This window comes from Melanerpes formicivorus, unplaced genomic scaffold (genome assembly GCF_026170545.1).
Source record: "Melanerpes formicivorus ecotype bairdi unplaced genomic scaffold, bMelFor1.0.p_v2 SCAF_2, whole genome shotgun sequence".
NCBI lineage: Eukaryota > Metazoa > Chordata > Aves > Piciformes > Picidae > Melanerpes > Melanerpes formicivorus.
In genome coordinates this window covers 56,429,823-56,447,219 of record NW_027142354.1, presented here as the reverse complement: position 1 = coordinate 56,447,219, position 17,397 = coordinate 56,429,823, and the positions used below count along the sequence as shown (strand labels likewise).

The following is a 17,397-nucleotide window of genomic DNA, read 5'->3' as shown; positions in this document are numbered from 1 at the left end:
CCAGAGGTTGGAGCACTTTGCTAGACTTGTAAAGAAACTCCACCTGAAAACTCTCTCTAGGTGGTGCTGCTCAACACCTGGGCTTTCTGGATTCAATACACAGTTACAGAGCAATTCCTGACCATTCCCTGTGAAGCAAAGCAAAATGTGCTCTTTTTTTGTTTTGCTCCTTAAAACCACTACCTAAATAGTTTGATGGCAATAGTGCATCAATGGCCTGGGACCAAGAGAAAAGCAGCTGGTTCCTTATTTTCTTATCACCTAGGCAATGTTTACTTTTCTCAGGCTTACTTAAGAGTGCACATGGATATACACAAGGCATACACACAGTTGGTATATACAGTTAGTATATCCACATGACTCCAGAACTACAGCCTTAAATAAACAGATTTCAGATGCACAAATGACAGAGAAACAAAAAGGTCAAGACCTGCTTTTAGGTGAGTTTCAAAGCAGAGTATTTTGCACCTTTTACTTGCATCAGTGTATTATGTGGCCTCTTTCTTGCTGCTGTTGTTTTCTGCTTCCTCATTAAACACTACAATAACGAATGCAGGCCATGCTACTATTGCTTTTCACAGGGAGAACTGCATAAAAAGCAGGTACTGAGCAGACATCACAGTGAGAGGGACCTGCTGTGTTATTTGGAATGACACTCAACCCAGGAAATGCTTTGTGTGGCAGTGTCAACGAGGTGTCAACAAAACTATAAACCCAAGCACCAGTGTCATGCACACACATTTTATACTGTCTGAGTCAAACCTAGCAGCACTTGTGCAGGCTGCTTAGATCCCAGAGGATTCAGTCTAAAAGTTCTGCAGGTTAAAGGCTACAGCTAGGTGCCTCAGTTGCCTAAATAAGTGATTTTTGACAGCTCTGGTTTCTGCAGGTGCCAGTTTCCTTATGTCTGCCTCAAAGCATACACTAGGTGTATGCCTGCAGTTTCCTTTCTGTCCCTGGGGAAAGCAGCTCTCCTCACATCAGCGCACCCTTTGTTGCTACTAAGGGAACATCACTGTGAAAACACTTTGCTGGAGGCCCCAACTCTCTGCCAATGTGAAGAAGCTTGCTTGTCTTTCCAGTAAAAATAGACCCCGATCCCAAAAGACAACAAAAAGAAGAGTTGCAAGGCAAGGCAGAAATGCATCTGCTATCAGTGCCCACATCTGGATGATATTTCATGGGATACAGTTCCTTTGTCTTCTTCCTAATGATGTGGAAATGCCCAGAAATGCAGACACTCCTGTTTCACTACTTATCTGGCTCCCTGCTTTCCCAAGCTAATTTCTGAGTGCAGAGAATCAACGTTCAGCTGCAGCTATGTTAGCAAACTGCTAGCTGACAGCTGCAGTTTCAAGATTTTGACAGGTGGAGAAAAAGAGATTTAAAAATCAGGAGACTTGCTAGGGCTATTTGAAATACAAACCCTTTCTCTTCATTAAGCCCTGTGGGATTAGCATCTGAAAGGAGGAGGAGGAAAGGAAGACTGGCAATTTAATAGTAATCAAAGATCCCTGATGAGCAAAAACCTCTAAGAACTTATCATGGTCCCCCCAAGATTAGCTTGAGACTGTCTAAAGTCTTACACTGAAGACTATATTAGACATGTTTCCATCTTATTGAGGAGGACACCTTATGCTTTCCAGACAGCAGCAGAAGTAAAAAAGGCACTTCTCTGTCACAAGAAAAAAATAAAACCATGTTTATAAAGCTTCACTTCCACAGGCTGCTGCCTTTGAATCTCACCCCACTTTCAGTATGAGATCAACACATCGATGGCAGCTTAGCTGCGTCAAGATGTGCAGATAGAGGTTTTGACACTCTCCCTCCTCACATGAATAAATGATGATTAAACAGATACCATGAGCCCAGCTGTTCCATACACCTAAGTGAAAACAGCTGGATGTACCCAGGTAATGTATCTGCAGAACAGATTTGTGTGTGCCCACACATAGGGCTATCAAAAAAAAGCCTGAAAGTTGTGTGCTTATTTCTTGTCCAGCCTGTCTGCAGGGAGGCACTGGAGGTGCATTAAAAAGGCAGACAAGTCTTCAGGCACTCCTTTGACTGCAATTCTTAAGCATACTGGAATGAGAGGTGAGAAGACTGGGCTGCTCTCCTCACTTGAAAGGAGAAGCAGTAGTGTGTTCACTGTCTTCATCTCTCCCTCTCCCAAGAACAAAAAAGTGGTTTTCCATTTAAACACCTTTTCTCTTAGCTGAAAGTGTGCCAGCTAGGAATGTAGATTCCCCCCTCCTCCCCTTTTTAGTATGAAACCTGACTACAAAATTGAGGTGAAAACTGTCAAAAGGCAACTGATGGTAGTAATCTTTGGCTCTGTCAGGTGAATTGGGAAGGGGGGGATTTGAACATGGCAGCAATCCAATGTTCACCTAGACTAGTGATCAAGGAATTAATATAAATATTCTCTCTTTTCTCCATGCTTTGTCTCCATTTGATACAGAGATCTCCTCAGACAATCCAGCTAAAGTAAGAGGGGCTTTAGATGCTACCCTGGAACCTGCTCATAACAGAGACACATTCAGAAGGGCAGGAAAGGAACCAGATCATGTGAAAACTGCATTTCCCCTGTCTCTAGTCCCTTGATAGTTGTTCCCAATATTGTCCGAGACACACACCCACCAGAAACAGATAGAAACATCTGAACATTTACTTACTCATTAGCATTCAAGCTAGCTGTGGCTTTGATGATCATGTAGCAGAGTGTAAGGGCACTGAGGAGGCCAAAACTGGCAATAATAAACCATTCTTCTGTTGACAAAGGAAAGGGAGGAAATCACTCGTGGGAGAAGGCTTATGTCAAAGCGATGCCAATATTTCCCTCAAACACCACTGGCGGAAGGCAAGAGGCTTCTAAGCCATGACTGGCACCAGGAGGTGAAGCAGAAGGAGGTTAGCCACAGAGTTACTGACTGGAGAAGGCTAGCAAAGAAGAAGCGGAGAGAGGTGTGGAAAACAAGCATGGCACAACAATATTTCCTGGCTGAGCCCAAAGGTTAGTGATAAAGGAAAATTACTTAATGTCAAGTGAAATGCAGGAACAAGGGAAAATGTAATGAAAACTCTGTCCACCCCCAAGTCAGCAAGAAGATTTGTCAGGGTTGGTTTAGATATGCTGAGATGAGACTCTTCACGTGTTTGGCACACTCAATGCTTTCACACTTAACTTGTGTCTTCACCCCCTCCCTCCCGCCCTCCCTCCCATCCTCCCTCTTTCCCTCACAAATGCTACAGTGCTACTTTAAAAACAACCCCAAACCCAGGATAGCTTTGTTCAGCAGTAAAACACAACCAGAGTTTTCCATTTCACAACAGGAACACAGCATGGAAAAATCATTTCACCATCAGTGTACATACAGAGACATGAAAAAAAAACCCCACAAAGAGTAGTATCAAGAAGGCTATAAAAGAATGTTCACTATTCCAAGTTCTCCCCTCTCAAGATCAGTTTGGCACACAGTAACAGTTTGGAACACAAACACTTTGGTTGAATATAGCTTTTGGTGTAACTGCCATGCAGCAATGAATGCATGTGTCATCCAGAAAGACTAAACATTGGAACAGCCTTTTCTAAAGCTTTGTTTTATCAACATTGTCAGAAAGAGCTGTTGCTGATTGTTTCTTGTTTTACCCTGCTAATTGTTTCTTGTTTTACCCTGCTGATTGTTTCTTGTTTTACCCTGCTGATTGTTTCTTGTTTTACCCTGCTAGCCCATCTGTGCAAGAGCAGCACTACAGCTGGGGACAGTGAAAATACCTTCAGTAGAAGCAACTAGTGAAAAATCTCAGTTGAACTGGAGAGCTTTCCCACCCAGGACAGGGAAAGCAGCGCACCAACAGATCTGCTCCCTGCTCAGCAGAGCTGAATGCAAGATGAATCAGGTGTCAAACACTGCCAGGACAAAGTGGCTTACTGGCTTGGTAAAGAACCTAGATTTTGTGTGTGGATTTTTCCTTCTCAACACCTTTCTTTTTTTGGGTATGGACTATGTGTTTCATTAAATGAGGTTTGGTTTTTTTTAAGTAAGACATTTACTTTGCTACAGCAGCTAAAGAAATGCTCTAAGGGGCTGCATCAGTTACAGCTACATACATCAGTGGCAAAGTGTCACTACTTCCAAAATCTAGATCACAGATGCACATAAGCAAAACACAAGGAGAAAGCAAAGCCTGTTGTGCTGCATGGACTCTGTTTCTGCAGTTCAGCCAGAAAAACAACCATTCATGCATCGATTTGAGACTGTACAGCACATGGAAAAATGATGCAGTTCCACACATGTTGTATTCATTGTAGCATAACCCTAGGTGAAAGCCAGGGAGTGGAAATTTCTCATGTTGCTCTTATGGATAAGAGCTTGCAAAGAGTGCAGCAGGAGCAGTTTTCTGACATCATAAAACACCAGGACAGTACTCAAATGTGGCTCATCAAACACTTCTTTGAGTTGACAAATTTTGCAAGAAAACCCATCTGCTCAGAAGTGTCAGAATCCCAGCAGTGATGTTCCCAGGGGACAAAGATGTCTGCAGAAGTAGTCATCAGCTAAAATATTTGTACTTGTATAAATTATTGCATGTGAAGTATTCTGAAAAGGTAAATCATAGCATCACAGAATCACCCAGGTTGGAAGGGACCTCCAGAGGTCATCTAATCCAACCCCCTGTGCAGTCAGCAGGGACATCCTCACCTAGATCAGGTCACCCAGAGCCCTCTTGAGCCTCACCTTGAGTATGTCCAGGGATGAGGCCTCAACCACATCTCTGGGCTCAACCACCCTCATTGTAAAGAACTTTTTCCTAACATCCAGTCATGGTTTCTCCATGGTCACCAAATTCAGGAGGGTGATATTGCTGCCATTTTAGTGCACCCAGTGTTCTTTGCAGGCAGAACTAAATGGCTGTACCACTGACAAGGGAGGTGTTGGCACAGTCACACCCAAGAGTCACCCATTCCAATAGGCAGCTTGCACCTCTTGCAGAGACACTGAGGTCACCTTTGTCCCTCGCAGAGAGATCTTCTACCACGGCCCTGCAGCACAGAGCTAGAGCAGAGCAAGTGCCACATGCCAGAGAAACCACAGAACGGAACTGGAAGCCAAAGCAAACTTACTTGTGACAGCAATGTTGATCTCCCCTGACCTTGGCGTCAGCTCTCCGTCCTGGGGCAGCTGTGACATCCCGGAGGTGCGCAGGGGCTCCAGGCTGAGGGAGCTGTCGGTGGTGAAGTCGCCGAGTGCCGAGCGCCTGCTGGCTGGCTGGCCCCTGGTCAGCCTTTCCATGTCAAAGGCTACATTATCTGTACAGGGCACGTTTGGCTGGGGGGGAAAGAGGGCAATTTCACATCACAGTGGTGAATGTTCTACAAGGAGCAAACCTAGAACTTGAGTGAACTTCATTCAAGCTTTGCTCAGCCACCCTGGCTGTCCTCAGGCCACATGGGAGAGAAACAAGTGGCTCCTTCAGCCCACCTTAGAGAGGTGGAGGAAGCAGCAGCAAACAGGATTAAGATTGAAAAAGGGACTCAATCATGCTTCTGTCATAGCCTATGGATGCATAGCTTACCACTATGAGCAGTGATGCCATGCATCAAATTCCACTGCATCCTCCTCTGAAAGAGATGCTACAACTGCAATGCTACTCTGCTACCATCCAGTTATCCTACTACTTGCAAATAAAAGCTCACCCACAACACAGCCACAATTGTTTCTTAGGAAATGTGCAAATTTGCAACTGACACAGCTGAAAATGGAGACCTGACTATTCTCACAGGCTGCTTTAGACAGGATCTTCATGTACTCCTCTCCTCCCTTGCTTCTTCTGAAAACAGCATCGCTCCTGCTTGTTACTCGTGCAAAGAACCTCACTGAGGTTCTTCACTTCTGTCCCCTTTGTGAATAAAAGCAGTCCCCAGAGATCATCTTTCTGTCCCCTTTGTGAATAAAAGCAGTCCCCAGAGATCATCCTTCTGTCCCCTTTGTGAATAAAAGCAGTCCCCAGAGATCATCCTATAAGCCCTGATCTGCTTGAGGAAAAAACCTCACTGGCCTCAGCTAGGGCATGGCTTTTGATGTGTACAAACACTAAACAAAGGAAAGAGTGTTTATGGGAGACCACAACAAGAGTCAATTTAACACAGAAGGGTTGTGTTGACAGAAACTGACAAAAGGGAAGATTCTGGAGAACCTGGTAGACTTGCAGGAGATAAGAAATTGTTATAAATGTGAATGGAATGGAATGGAACGGAATGGAATAGAATAGGAGTAGGTTGGAAGAGACCTTCAAGATCATTGTGTCCAACCTATCATCCAACACCACCTAATCAACTAACCCATGGCACTAAGCACCCCATCAAGTCTCCTCCTAAACACCTCCAGTGATGGTGACTCCACCACCTCCCCAGGCAGCCCATTCCAATGGGCAATCACTCTATGAAGAATTTCTCCCAGTCTGAACCTCCCCTGGTGCAGCTTGTAACAATATATCCTCAATGAGCAACCAGGGAAATGAATAGCAAACCCAAATGAGCTTTATCAGCAGCAATGAAATTGGTAAGAGAAACCCCAAACCCAACTAAACACTTTCTGAGTAAGGGTACTGGAACATCCCTCCCCTTTTCTCCCCTACAATTACTCCTCCTGTTCTGGGTCGTAGGTGTGGGAGAAAGAGCTGACAGCAGTGCAACTTACCACAATCCCCAGTGCCTTCAAAATGTTCAGTTTGCACATTGGACACGTGCAGTGCTCACTGAGCCATGGATCCACGCAGGCTTTGTGGAACACGTGCCTGGAAGGACACACAAGGCACAGAGCTCATCAGCAAGCAGTGCTACTGTACACAATGAAAACTACTTCAACATCAGCTTGAGAGAGTGCCTTTTATTTTTGTTTGTCCATGAAGCCAGCAGAACAAACTGCCAGAGTTCTGTGCTGGCTGCAATATGGGAAACTAAACATAATAATAAAGATTAATAAATAAATAGTATCATAGTATCAGTCAGGGTCACAAGGATCATCTAGTTCCAACCCCCCTGCCATGGGCAGGGACACCCCACACTAGAGCAGGCTGGCCAGAGCCTCATCCAGCCTGGGCTTAAACACCTCCAGGGATGGGGCCTCAACCACCTCCCTGGACAACCCATTCCAGGGCTTCACCACTCTCATGGGGAAGAACTTCCTCCTCCCCTCCAGCCTGAATCTTCCCACCTCCAGCTTCATTCCATTCCCCCTAGTCCTATCACTACCTGATATCCTGAGCAGTCCCTCCCCAGCCTTCCTGTAGCCCCCTTCAGATACTGGAAGGCCACAATTAGGTCACCTGGGAGCCTTCTCTTCTGCAGACTGAACAGCCCCAACTCCTTCAGTCTGCCCTCATAGGAGAGGTGCTCCAGCCCTCTGCTCATCCTCATGGCCCTTCTCTGGACACCTACCAGCACCTCCATATCCCTCTTGTAATAGGGGCTCCAGAGCTGGAGGCAGGACTTCAGGTGGGGTCTCCCCAGAGCTGAGCAGAGGGGGAGAATCACCTCCCTTGCCCTGCTGGCCACACTTCTCTTGATGCAGCCCAGGATCTGATTGGCTTTCTGGGCTACAAGTGCACACTGAGAGCTCCTGTTGAGCTTTTTGTCCACCAGCACCCCCAAGTCTCTCTCCTCAGGGCTGCTTTCCAGCCAGTCCCTGTTGTTGCTAGCCTTCACTAATATTTCAACTAGAAACACTTAAAAAGATTATGTTTTTTACTGTGGATACAGGAATGCACATGGGCAGGGTGACAAAGCCCCCAGCATAACCTTGTGTTAAGTCTTGAGTCTTGCCTCAATGTCTGTGCAGAGCCTGGCCATAAATTGGGTAGGAAAAGCACAGATCCAGCAGCAGCCAATTTAATTCACAAGTCAGTGCAACCAACTCAAACACACTTATGCTGGAATTCAGAAAGGCTTTCAGAATTATCACATCTAAGTGAAAATGATAAAGGCTTTCCTACAATCAGTGTTTCTTGAGGCCAGGAAGGGAAATAACATCGTGTCCATTGTGTGATGGTCTTGAAAAGAAGAAAAAGGAGTCTTGCAAAGATGAAAAAAAGGCAAAGTGGACTTCTCCCTGTACTGCAGAGAACTCTGCAGCAGAGCACAGCCTGAATTGCCACCTAAGTTGCAGGTAAGTCCTAGTCACATACATGAATATAAAGGTAACAGTGTTGGGAGTGATATCAACCAGTATCAGAAGGAAGGGCCAGGCAGAGACCAAAACAATGCATCTAATTAAGGGTACTAAAGGAAATGTCATCCTGGCTTTTCACCAAGGGAAAGGACTTCTCTGAGCCTATTCATGGCAGAAATGGATACCACCAGACTCTGCACAGTGCAGCTTTAGCAAAGAGTCATCACTATGGTAAGAACCCAGATCTTCTATTTTCAGTAGCCCTGACTGCAGAGCTAAAAGCCAGGAGGAGCAGGCACACCTGAGCACGGCAGACTGGCCATCACCACACGGATCAGCAGTTACAAGGGCTGCTTAGCCAGCAAAGAGCTGTGCTCTGAAAGCAGCAGGTGAAGGGGCAGTGGCAGAACAGGGAGTTCTTGCCGTCTGTTTGAGGCATCAGCACAGTCTGCAAGAGGTCACGCATGCCCCCAAGGCAGCATGAAGTTGAGAGATGCTCTGCCCCCTCCTTCCCCAGGTTATGCATGCTGCTTTATGCCTCAGGAAGCTCCTCTTGGGCCCTGGGACTTCTATGCTCCCTAGCCCTTAAAACCAGACAGCTCCCTTTTAAAACTCTGCAGAGCAAACCAAGAGAAGGGCCTCCTGAAATGGTTAACAAACATGGAAGAGGACAGCATGTACTGAGTTTTGTCTGTGGCTGCCCAGGCTGCTGGAGGGACTAAAGTCTATCAGGATGTATCAAGCACATAATTAGGATCCAGTCAGCTACATCCTACTACATCAGCTATACATCCTACTTGTACCAGCTCAAGATGCATAGTTACAGAATATAATACAGCCAGCAGAAGAGGGATGTGGAGCAAAAGGAATTTGCTTATCTCCACCCCAGGTACTGCAAGAATTCAAACCCACAGGGAATCTCAGCCTGTGTCCTTTAGCAAACAGCCATCATGAAAAACAGGATATGTGCAGTGCTTACTGCCTGAGTGAAGGCACAAAATGCAGCCTCCTGATGTTATTAGGTCTTAATGCCTTCCCTTTATTACTCACAAAACAACAGCAAACAATGTTTAGGAAATCCTGAGCGACAGAAAATGGGCTGAAATCCTCTGCAACACAGAGAGATGCTATTTGTCTCTGTTAGCCAGAGCAGGGCTTTTATTTGCTCATGTTTCCTTTTCAGTCTCCAAAGTCTGGGGGGTTTGGGTATTTTTTAGAGAAGGACAAACCTGAAAATCTAATGTTTTGGGAAACTGCAGACAAGAAGACTCCAGAGCAGCATGAAAAGAGCTTTGATATATCGTTATCGGCTAATCAGTGCTGCAGAAGCACTCAGATCAGCTCAAGCAGGCGACTGATAGGGATGCCAACATGCACCCACTAAATACGATGGCTTATTTTAAAGAGTCATTAGCACTTTGATAGAGTCCAAATGCACCAGAACAGCTCCAACTCTTTGTGTGACCTCTTCATTCTTTGCTTTTAGCTCACAAACCTTCAAGGATGTTTATTAATGTGCTTCCAAAAAAGTGCAGTTCTCCAAAGGCTATTTATTGATTTAGATCAGCATGGCTCTGCCTCCTGCTTATGCTGCTCCTTAAAAAGCTTGCTGATAACCATCACTGGGGCTCTGGCTGATTTCTCTGCTTGCAAGAGTTAAAAAGCAGTTGTACAGGCAAGGAAGACAGTGAACACAGGAAGGATTTCAAACATTCAGTCTGACAAAGTAAGTCCTCGCCTTTTCTGCTACCTCAAACCTTCTCCATCTTCCTATTTCTCTCACTTGCTTCTTCCCAAGACCATAAATCTGAAGAGTTCCAAGCAAGTTGCTCTAGGTCACGGCAGTTGATGATGTTCCCCCAGAAGCCACACGCCAGGGAGTCAGATGTGACACAGCTTTTGCTGCTTCTCCAGCCTCAGGGCTGGAGACAGCACAGCCAGCAGCCAGGCTGGTAGCACTGAAGGAGTCTCCCATGCAGGCATAACTCCAAACTGGTGACCTGCAGGTATTTTTCCACTCAGTCAGCATACCCAAGCCAGGTGCCCTCCAGCTTATAATAAACATCATAAAACTCACTCTGTTATACAGCTGAGCTTCCTTGCAGCATTTCACACAGAACAACTGAGTTACAAAATCTCCTTTGGTGGTGTAGTATCTCCAAATTCACATGTCACACAAGGAGAAGGGTTTGAATCAGTTTGGAGGTGCTATCTCCCAACAGCTCAACTACACTGCCCTGCTCAGTGCAGCATCCCACTGAAGGCACCTGATCAACGTGCTGCTGCAGGAGCAGCTGCATCCCTTGTCCTGAGGTACAAACCCCCCAGCCAGGCCCACAAGCAGCACACAGCTCCTTGCTGCCCTGCTGCAGGCAGCCCATTGCAGCCAGTGTGGGTGAGGAGGGATGTCTGGCCTGCTGTGGTGGGGAGGAAGGCCCCACGTCCCCTCCCAGCAGGCAGGCAATGCCAGGGGAGGACAGGTCAGTGCTTACAGCAGATATGTAGTGTTGCTGGGGGGAAAGAGAGACTGTCCTGGCAAGCAGGCAGCACAGAAAATGGGGTTGTGCAGAGGCACTGCAGCAAGCAGAAGGATGGCATTGAGATATTGTGGTAATTTGCTGCTAACAGGAAAAAAGAGAAAAAAAAGAGCAGCCCTGTGCAGCAGCAGAGGGTCAGAAGTGAGGACCTGGCTTAGTCACTTCCCCCTTCTTGCTCAGGACAGGAATTATAAAGGATTTGGCTCAAAAGCCATTTATTTGAATATGTTCCCTACGCCTTTAATTCTCTTCCTACCCTGCAAATTCCTTCTTTCCCAGGCCACCTTTCTGCCCTTTCCAGTGTCCTTCTCTCTGCTTTCCTGACCTGTCATTTTGCTCTCCCCATCTCTTATCTCTCTCTAGTCCTTCACACTACCCTCTCCTGATCACTTTTCACCTAGAGCCTGCTCATCTCCCAGATGCAGAGGTGTGATGGCAGAGTATCTGAAAAGAAAATCATCCACGAGATTTGTCTCTTGCTAGAATCCTCCTGAGGTTTGCTTACTCATTTTAAACTTGTATTATGATATTCACAAATGCCAGAGATGCTCCTCGGGCTTGTAAGCCTAAGCCAGATGGCTGCCTTACCCCTCTGACACCAACAGCTCTAGGTATGTCCATAGGCTGCCTGGTACTGAGAGCATTTCTCCCTGAAGCACAGGATGAATCAGAGAAACTCAACTGCATGAATTCACAGAATGGTTTGGGCTGGAAGAGACCTTAAAGATTATCTAGTTCCAACCCCCCCAGCATTGGCAGGGACACTTTCTGCATCCATAACAGATGAAAGAGAGAAATCATCAAAACTTACTAATATTTATAAATGTCACTCTCTTTCTGGCCCACTGGTGAGCACACCTGGGATGCCCTGGCAAGGTGAAGGAGACAGCAATGGAACTTTTGGAGGTTTCCCCATTCATTCCCTGGAAAGTTTCCAGTAAAACTAGAATTTGATCCCAAGTTTTCTACCCCTTGAGAGCCTCCCAGGCAGCCAAGAGCGCCAATGGCATCCTGGCCTGCATCAGGAACAGTGTGGGCAGCAGGAGCAGGGAGGTCATTGTGCCCCTGTACACTGCACTGGTTAGGCCACACCTTGAGTCCTGTGCCCAGTTCTGGGCCCCTCAGTTTAGGAAGGAGGTTGACTTGCTGGAACGAGTCCAGAGAAGGGCAACGAAGTTGGTGAGGGGTTTGGAGCACAGCCCTGTGAGGAGAGGCTGAGGGAGCTGGGGCTGCTTAGCCTGGAGAGGAGGAGGCTCAGGGGTGACCTTATTGCTCTCTACAACTACCTGAAGGGGGGTTGTAAACAGGCAGAGGTTGGTCTCTTCTCCCAGGCAGCCAGCACCAGAACAAGAGGACACAGTCTGAGGCTGTGCCAGGGGAAGTTCGGGCTGGAGGTTAGGAGGAAGTTTTACACAGAGAGAGTGATTGCCCATTGGAATGGACTGCCCGGGGAGGTGGTGGAGTCACCATCACTGGAGGTGTTCAGGAGGGGACTTGATGGGGTGCTTGGTGCCATGGGTTAGTTGATCAAATGGTGTTGGATGATAGGTTGGACACGATGATCTTGAAGGTCTCTTCCAACCTGGTTTATTCTATACATTCTTTTATGGGTTTAAAGGTGTCAGGCTCATAGTCTGTATCAGGACAACTGCAAACCCAGCCTTTCCAGAATGCCTTCCTGAGAATCAAGTCAGGCACATCAGTTTGCTGACTGAAGGGACAGGTTTGCAACCATTTCCATTTTAGTTCATTTTTGAATTTGCCTCCTGTCACAAAAAACTGCACACCACACATGGTGTTCCACAACAGCATTTCAAGTGCAGCTTCCTCAGCTGCTGGTAGGTTTTGCCTGCTGTGTGTCTGCCCAGACCAGGCTCCTCTCTGCTGAGATACAGAGTGACAGGCCATACTTAACTGCAGAGAACAACTGTGGTACCCAAGGCAAATGTTACTTTTAGATTGATGAAAGCAGCAAGGGTGTTGTATGCCAGTGATTCCTACTGTCTAACGATTAGAGCTTCCTCAACAGGCACAGTAAGAAGTACATCCAGCCTTTTATTTGCTTCCTCTTGGTTGAGCCATTTTCTCCATGGTTCTCTTGCAGTTTGTTTTCTCTCCTGGCTTGGAGATGCTTTTGTAGCTGGTTGGGGTTTTTTTTGTGTGCTGTTGTGTTTTGTTTGGGTTTTTTATACTAACTTTGCGTGTTGCACCAAGTAAGAGGTTGAATTATCACACACTAAAAAGGGATTAAACCTGAGGTCTGTGGTGACAGGTTGGACTTGATGATCTTTGAGGTCTCTTCCAACCTTAGTGATACTGTGAACTGTGAACCTCCAAAATGAGAGCATCTCAAATGCTGAAGACTAAAAAGTCTTACATGCAATCTAAAATGTATTGGGCTCATTTCCTCAGTTCCTGGTTAGCTCTTCATCTACAAAGATTAAAGTGTCTTGTAGAGAGCATGCAGCTCCATGTTTCCACCTAGACAAGATGGGTTTACACTCAACTCAACGTTTAGCTGCAGCAGATGAAAAGAGATTCAACAAAGAGAAGTAGAAAGTGAACATAAAAGTTATCACACAGCCTTGGGCAGGACTGCCATCTGAGCTGCCACTGACCTGACATTCTTGTGAAAAACAGAACAGAAAAGGACCTGCACAAGAGCCCTGGGACCTCCTTCACATGGAGGGCTGTGCTAAGGGAGGTTGTGCCAAGATAGCAGCCAGGCACACCTTCATCCAGCAACCTGAAGCAGGTCTAACCACCCCTGAGAGCAGGAAGCTTCCTGCCTGCAGCTCTCCAAAGGCTTTTTGTAGCTTTTTAATGAAAACAAATTCCTAAATGATCATGTTGGTTAAATGGTCTGCATTGCATCTGCTGACACTAGCAACATATTCTTTGCTTGGATAATGGCAGTTTTAGCTAAGGAATTTAACTTTTAGCCCCTATTCTGCCTTCTGCTTAGTGGGGGAAGATGCCTTTCTATCAGGTGAAGACTCATTCTCTCTTTGCTGGCAAGGATCCCCCTCTGACCTCTTAAATATGAAGACAAAGGCACAGAGGGGTGGGACATGACAGCCTCCATTACACATCTTTAAGCCTCACATACCAACCTGAACTACACGAGGGAGGCTTTCTTAAGAGGTAGTTTATCAACCAACCACCTTAGCAGTTCAGAACTGGTAAGCAGCTCCCAGAAATTCCTCCTCTAATTTCCAGATGAGCTTCTATACAACAAATGCACACACATTTTAGTCAGCAAGATCTCAAATAATACTCTTTTCCATTTATGATGGCAGGAATTGATTATGTATTAGAAGAAAAATATCCCAGCTATTCAGAAGAGCCTGCAGGAGGATTTGGAAGCCCAATAATGAGCTCTCAAGTGCCGCTGGTGCATGACTGAAGATCAACCCCAACACCATTACTTTGTTGCTTCATGCAGAAGTGGATCTTGGCTGCATGTATAAAACATAACTCACATGTGAGCTTTGTGTCTGCAGATGAGGAGAAAGCTTGCATTTCAGAATACAAGGGAAAGATGTCCTTAGCAATGTCTAAGGCTATCAAAATGAACTGATTCATCAAAACCAAATCACCTGGTGAAAAAATACTTAAAAGCACCTCTCAAACCCCCCAAACATCCAAACACAGCTCAACAATGGAAGTGGAATGGAAACAAGCTGAAAACCTGTAAGCCTCAAGAGAATGACATAAAACCAGGAGGAAGCTGCTACATTTTAGGCATCAATGCAGAATATCCATGCTGTAGGCTAAGGATTAATTGTAGAACTATAGAGATAAAAGTCCTCCAGGGGGCTGGAGAGTCCCAGAGGGAGGCACAGGATATTATAACTTGTTATTCTGTTCCCTTTTCCAGCAAGTCTGAATCTTCAGGCACAAGCCAAGAATACACCACACTGGAGAGACCAGGGACAGATAATAGCACAGTGCTGGTGGATGTCAGAGGAGGTGTGAGGGTTGGACAGACTGCACTTCTGTTCCCTTGCTGATTCACAAACCAGCAGCCAATGTGCACAATGCTGCAGCTGTTATCTGGTTTATGTTTAATTCTTTTGTGTCTGCCTAGTATTTAAGTCCTTGAATGTGCATCACACCCACCCCTTACAGCCTTAACAGCTCCACTGCTGACATGCCCAACCTGCCCATCTTCAAGATCTAGCTCTTTTGTTTAATCTCTACTGTCATTAAGTGCCAGCATCCACCTTCACACCTTCTGGTATCATAGTCTAAAGTGGCTGTATTAAGACTGGAAGCATCTAGCAAACGTCTCTGTGAATTACAACACAGGAATCACATGAAATGAAGCAAAGGATCACAAAGTGGGGAAAAACACAGTTGCCCCACAAAGCAACTCTGTTGGCTTACTTGCACGGTAAAATGCGAACGACATCGTTCTGCTTGTAACTCTCAATGCAGACAGCACAATGATCGAAGTCTGGGTCTGTTTCCTAAAATGAAGAGAAGGAAAATTCAAGTCAAGAGTTGTGGCCATGACAAATGTCAAAGTAGCTGTGACTGGCGCAGGAACCGCGCTGTGCCGGGGGGCTGGTTCAAACCCGACGCCTGGGTTACCACATCCCAAGGCGACGCCAAGTACCTCACACATACAAATCTCTCCCCTCATTTGGAGCTGGCAAATGACCATTTGCAACAGAAGCTAATTCCAATATTCAGCTGAACCACTAGAAAATGGTGTGGTCATTTTCCTAGAGGCTTTATTTCAGCTCAGAGCTAAATTTTTGGTTGGATTCAGAGTTGTTTGGGTTTGGTTAAGGTTTGTTTTTTTTCCCCTGCATTTTATTTTTTGTCAGAATAAGAATTCTGGAATTCCCTTTCACAGCCCAAACTAGCAAGATTTACTAATTCAGAGCAGTTCCATATCTCTGTCTGCTACTTATTTGCAGAATTATCATCATCCTTACCCAGCCATGACGATGAGGATCACTGACTGGTTCTTCCCTCTTTTCTGGCTTTCCCAGAGGTTAAGGTTTTTATATATATATATATAAAAACATGAGAATTTAAAATCCCTAATGAAAATGGGTTGACTACATCTGGATGTAGATACAGCATCACCAAAATCTATTTTATGGGGGGAGGGGGGGAATAACACAAACCAGACTCTAGTTCTTTATTCTTTTCGATGCCAGCAAACTACTAGCAAGACACTGAGACAGGAACCCCAGCAAGACAATAGCCACTCCCTGGTCAGCACCAGCCAGTGCTGCATGCAGAGAATCCTGATGGGCTGCTCTGATGAAGGACAGGTTTCCCCCTTCTCTGTGTTCACCTCTGTGTGTGCATCTCATGCTGTCTGTACTGCAGCCCACATGGCACTTGCCAGTTTTGGCTTTACGCTCTCAAGACGACAGCATCTTTTAATAAGCTCCCATTATCTCCATCTACTCCCACAGCCACAGAAAAGATTTGGTGCAGTGGACTGTCTTGAAATAAAGCTACACAAGGAAGCAGAGAGTAGAAAGAGTTTTTTTCTGTCTTCTCTCTGGAAGCAAATTTTCCCATCGCCTCTTAATCTTCCACTGCCGATAGTGTTGATAAGAAAGATAAAAAGGAATCACATGAAAAGGGCCCAAGGAAATAACCTTCTCTTGAAAATCAAATCATAGCCAGAATTCCCCTGCCTTTTGCAAATTAAAGAGCAAAAATTATGCAAGATTAAGTGATTATTTCTTCCTTTAAGAAGAAAAAGTGTAGGACTTAAGACATCCTATACTCTCGTTTCTATACAGGCCAGAAATACTCTTGGAGTACCATTTATTATCTTTAATGACACACCTGTTCATCCTCCCCCCAGGATTACTGAACATTTTTTTCTTTCCTTTAATTTTCTTTTTTCACACCAGAAATAGTCCTTTATTAGCTGTCTTTTCAATTTCTTTTACACAACTTGGATAGGAATGATTCTAAGCTTACAGAATTTCCCGTCAACAACTCTTGGCCTATGCCCTCCAACCAGCGAGCTCTCCAAGCCAGCACCAAACCAGACTCAGTCCCAGATGCCAAATGGGGTGCAAGGAGTCTTTTTGCAAGGAAAACTTCTTTGAAAGGATCAGATTTGGAGCATGCATCGAAAGTTACACAAAATACTGTGCCATGGACAAAGTAAAACCTCCAAGAAGGAAGGCAAGGTCAGAAATCAGAAGCAGAAAGGGAAAGCCGAGATTGTTTTCTCCAACAAAAATGGAACATGATGCTCAAGTTTATCACATTGAAATCATATTACTATACCTTATCCCCCTTCTTTACTGTCCTGGTTGTCAGTTTACCAATGGCTTTCTTGGCAGCATCTCCAAGACGACGCTAATGAAGTGACAAAGAAAAGAACACAAATTAAGCCTGCTAACGAAGCCTCCTGACTGTCCTGCAGAATGACTGACTGGGGCTCCACACCAACACTGCAGCACACACTATCAGAGTAGGCTAACACAAGACAAAAAGCTTATACAGCAAAGCAGACAGATTTGTCAGGAAGGAAAGATAACCCAACAGTAGAGCCCACAAAGGTACTTGATACCCATGGGCATAAACCTCCTGGATGGTCCACAGAGGTGATGCAACGTTTGTGTGACAACTAATCAAGCCCAGCCCGCAGGGCAGGAGCTGAAGCAATACACCCTGCCAATGGCTGCTGCTATATTCTG

At 45.6% G+C, this 17,397-nt stretch overlaps 1 protein-coding gene across 1 annotated transcript in view; it reads right to left on the bottom strand.

Moving 5' to 3' along the window:
* RNF130 (ring finger protein 130) overlaps positions 1-17,397 on the bottom strand; it is a 53,113-nt gene that overhangs the window by 2,749 nt on the left and 32,967 nt on the right. Inside the window, exons 4-8 of the mRNA XM_068162437.1 lie at positions 16,985-17,056; positions 15,101-15,183; positions 6,705-6,801; positions 5,129-5,333; positions 2,679-2,772 (exon numbers count right to left, since the gene is read on the bottom strand). Coding sequence (XP_068018538.1) covers positions 2,679-2,772; positions 5,129-5,333; positions 6,705-6,801; positions 15,101-15,183; positions 16,985-17,056 — 551 coding nt within the window. The remainder of the gene's footprint in view (positions 1-2,678; positions 2,773-5,128; positions 5,334-6,704; positions 6,802-15,100; positions 15,184-16,984; positions 17,057-17,397) is intronic.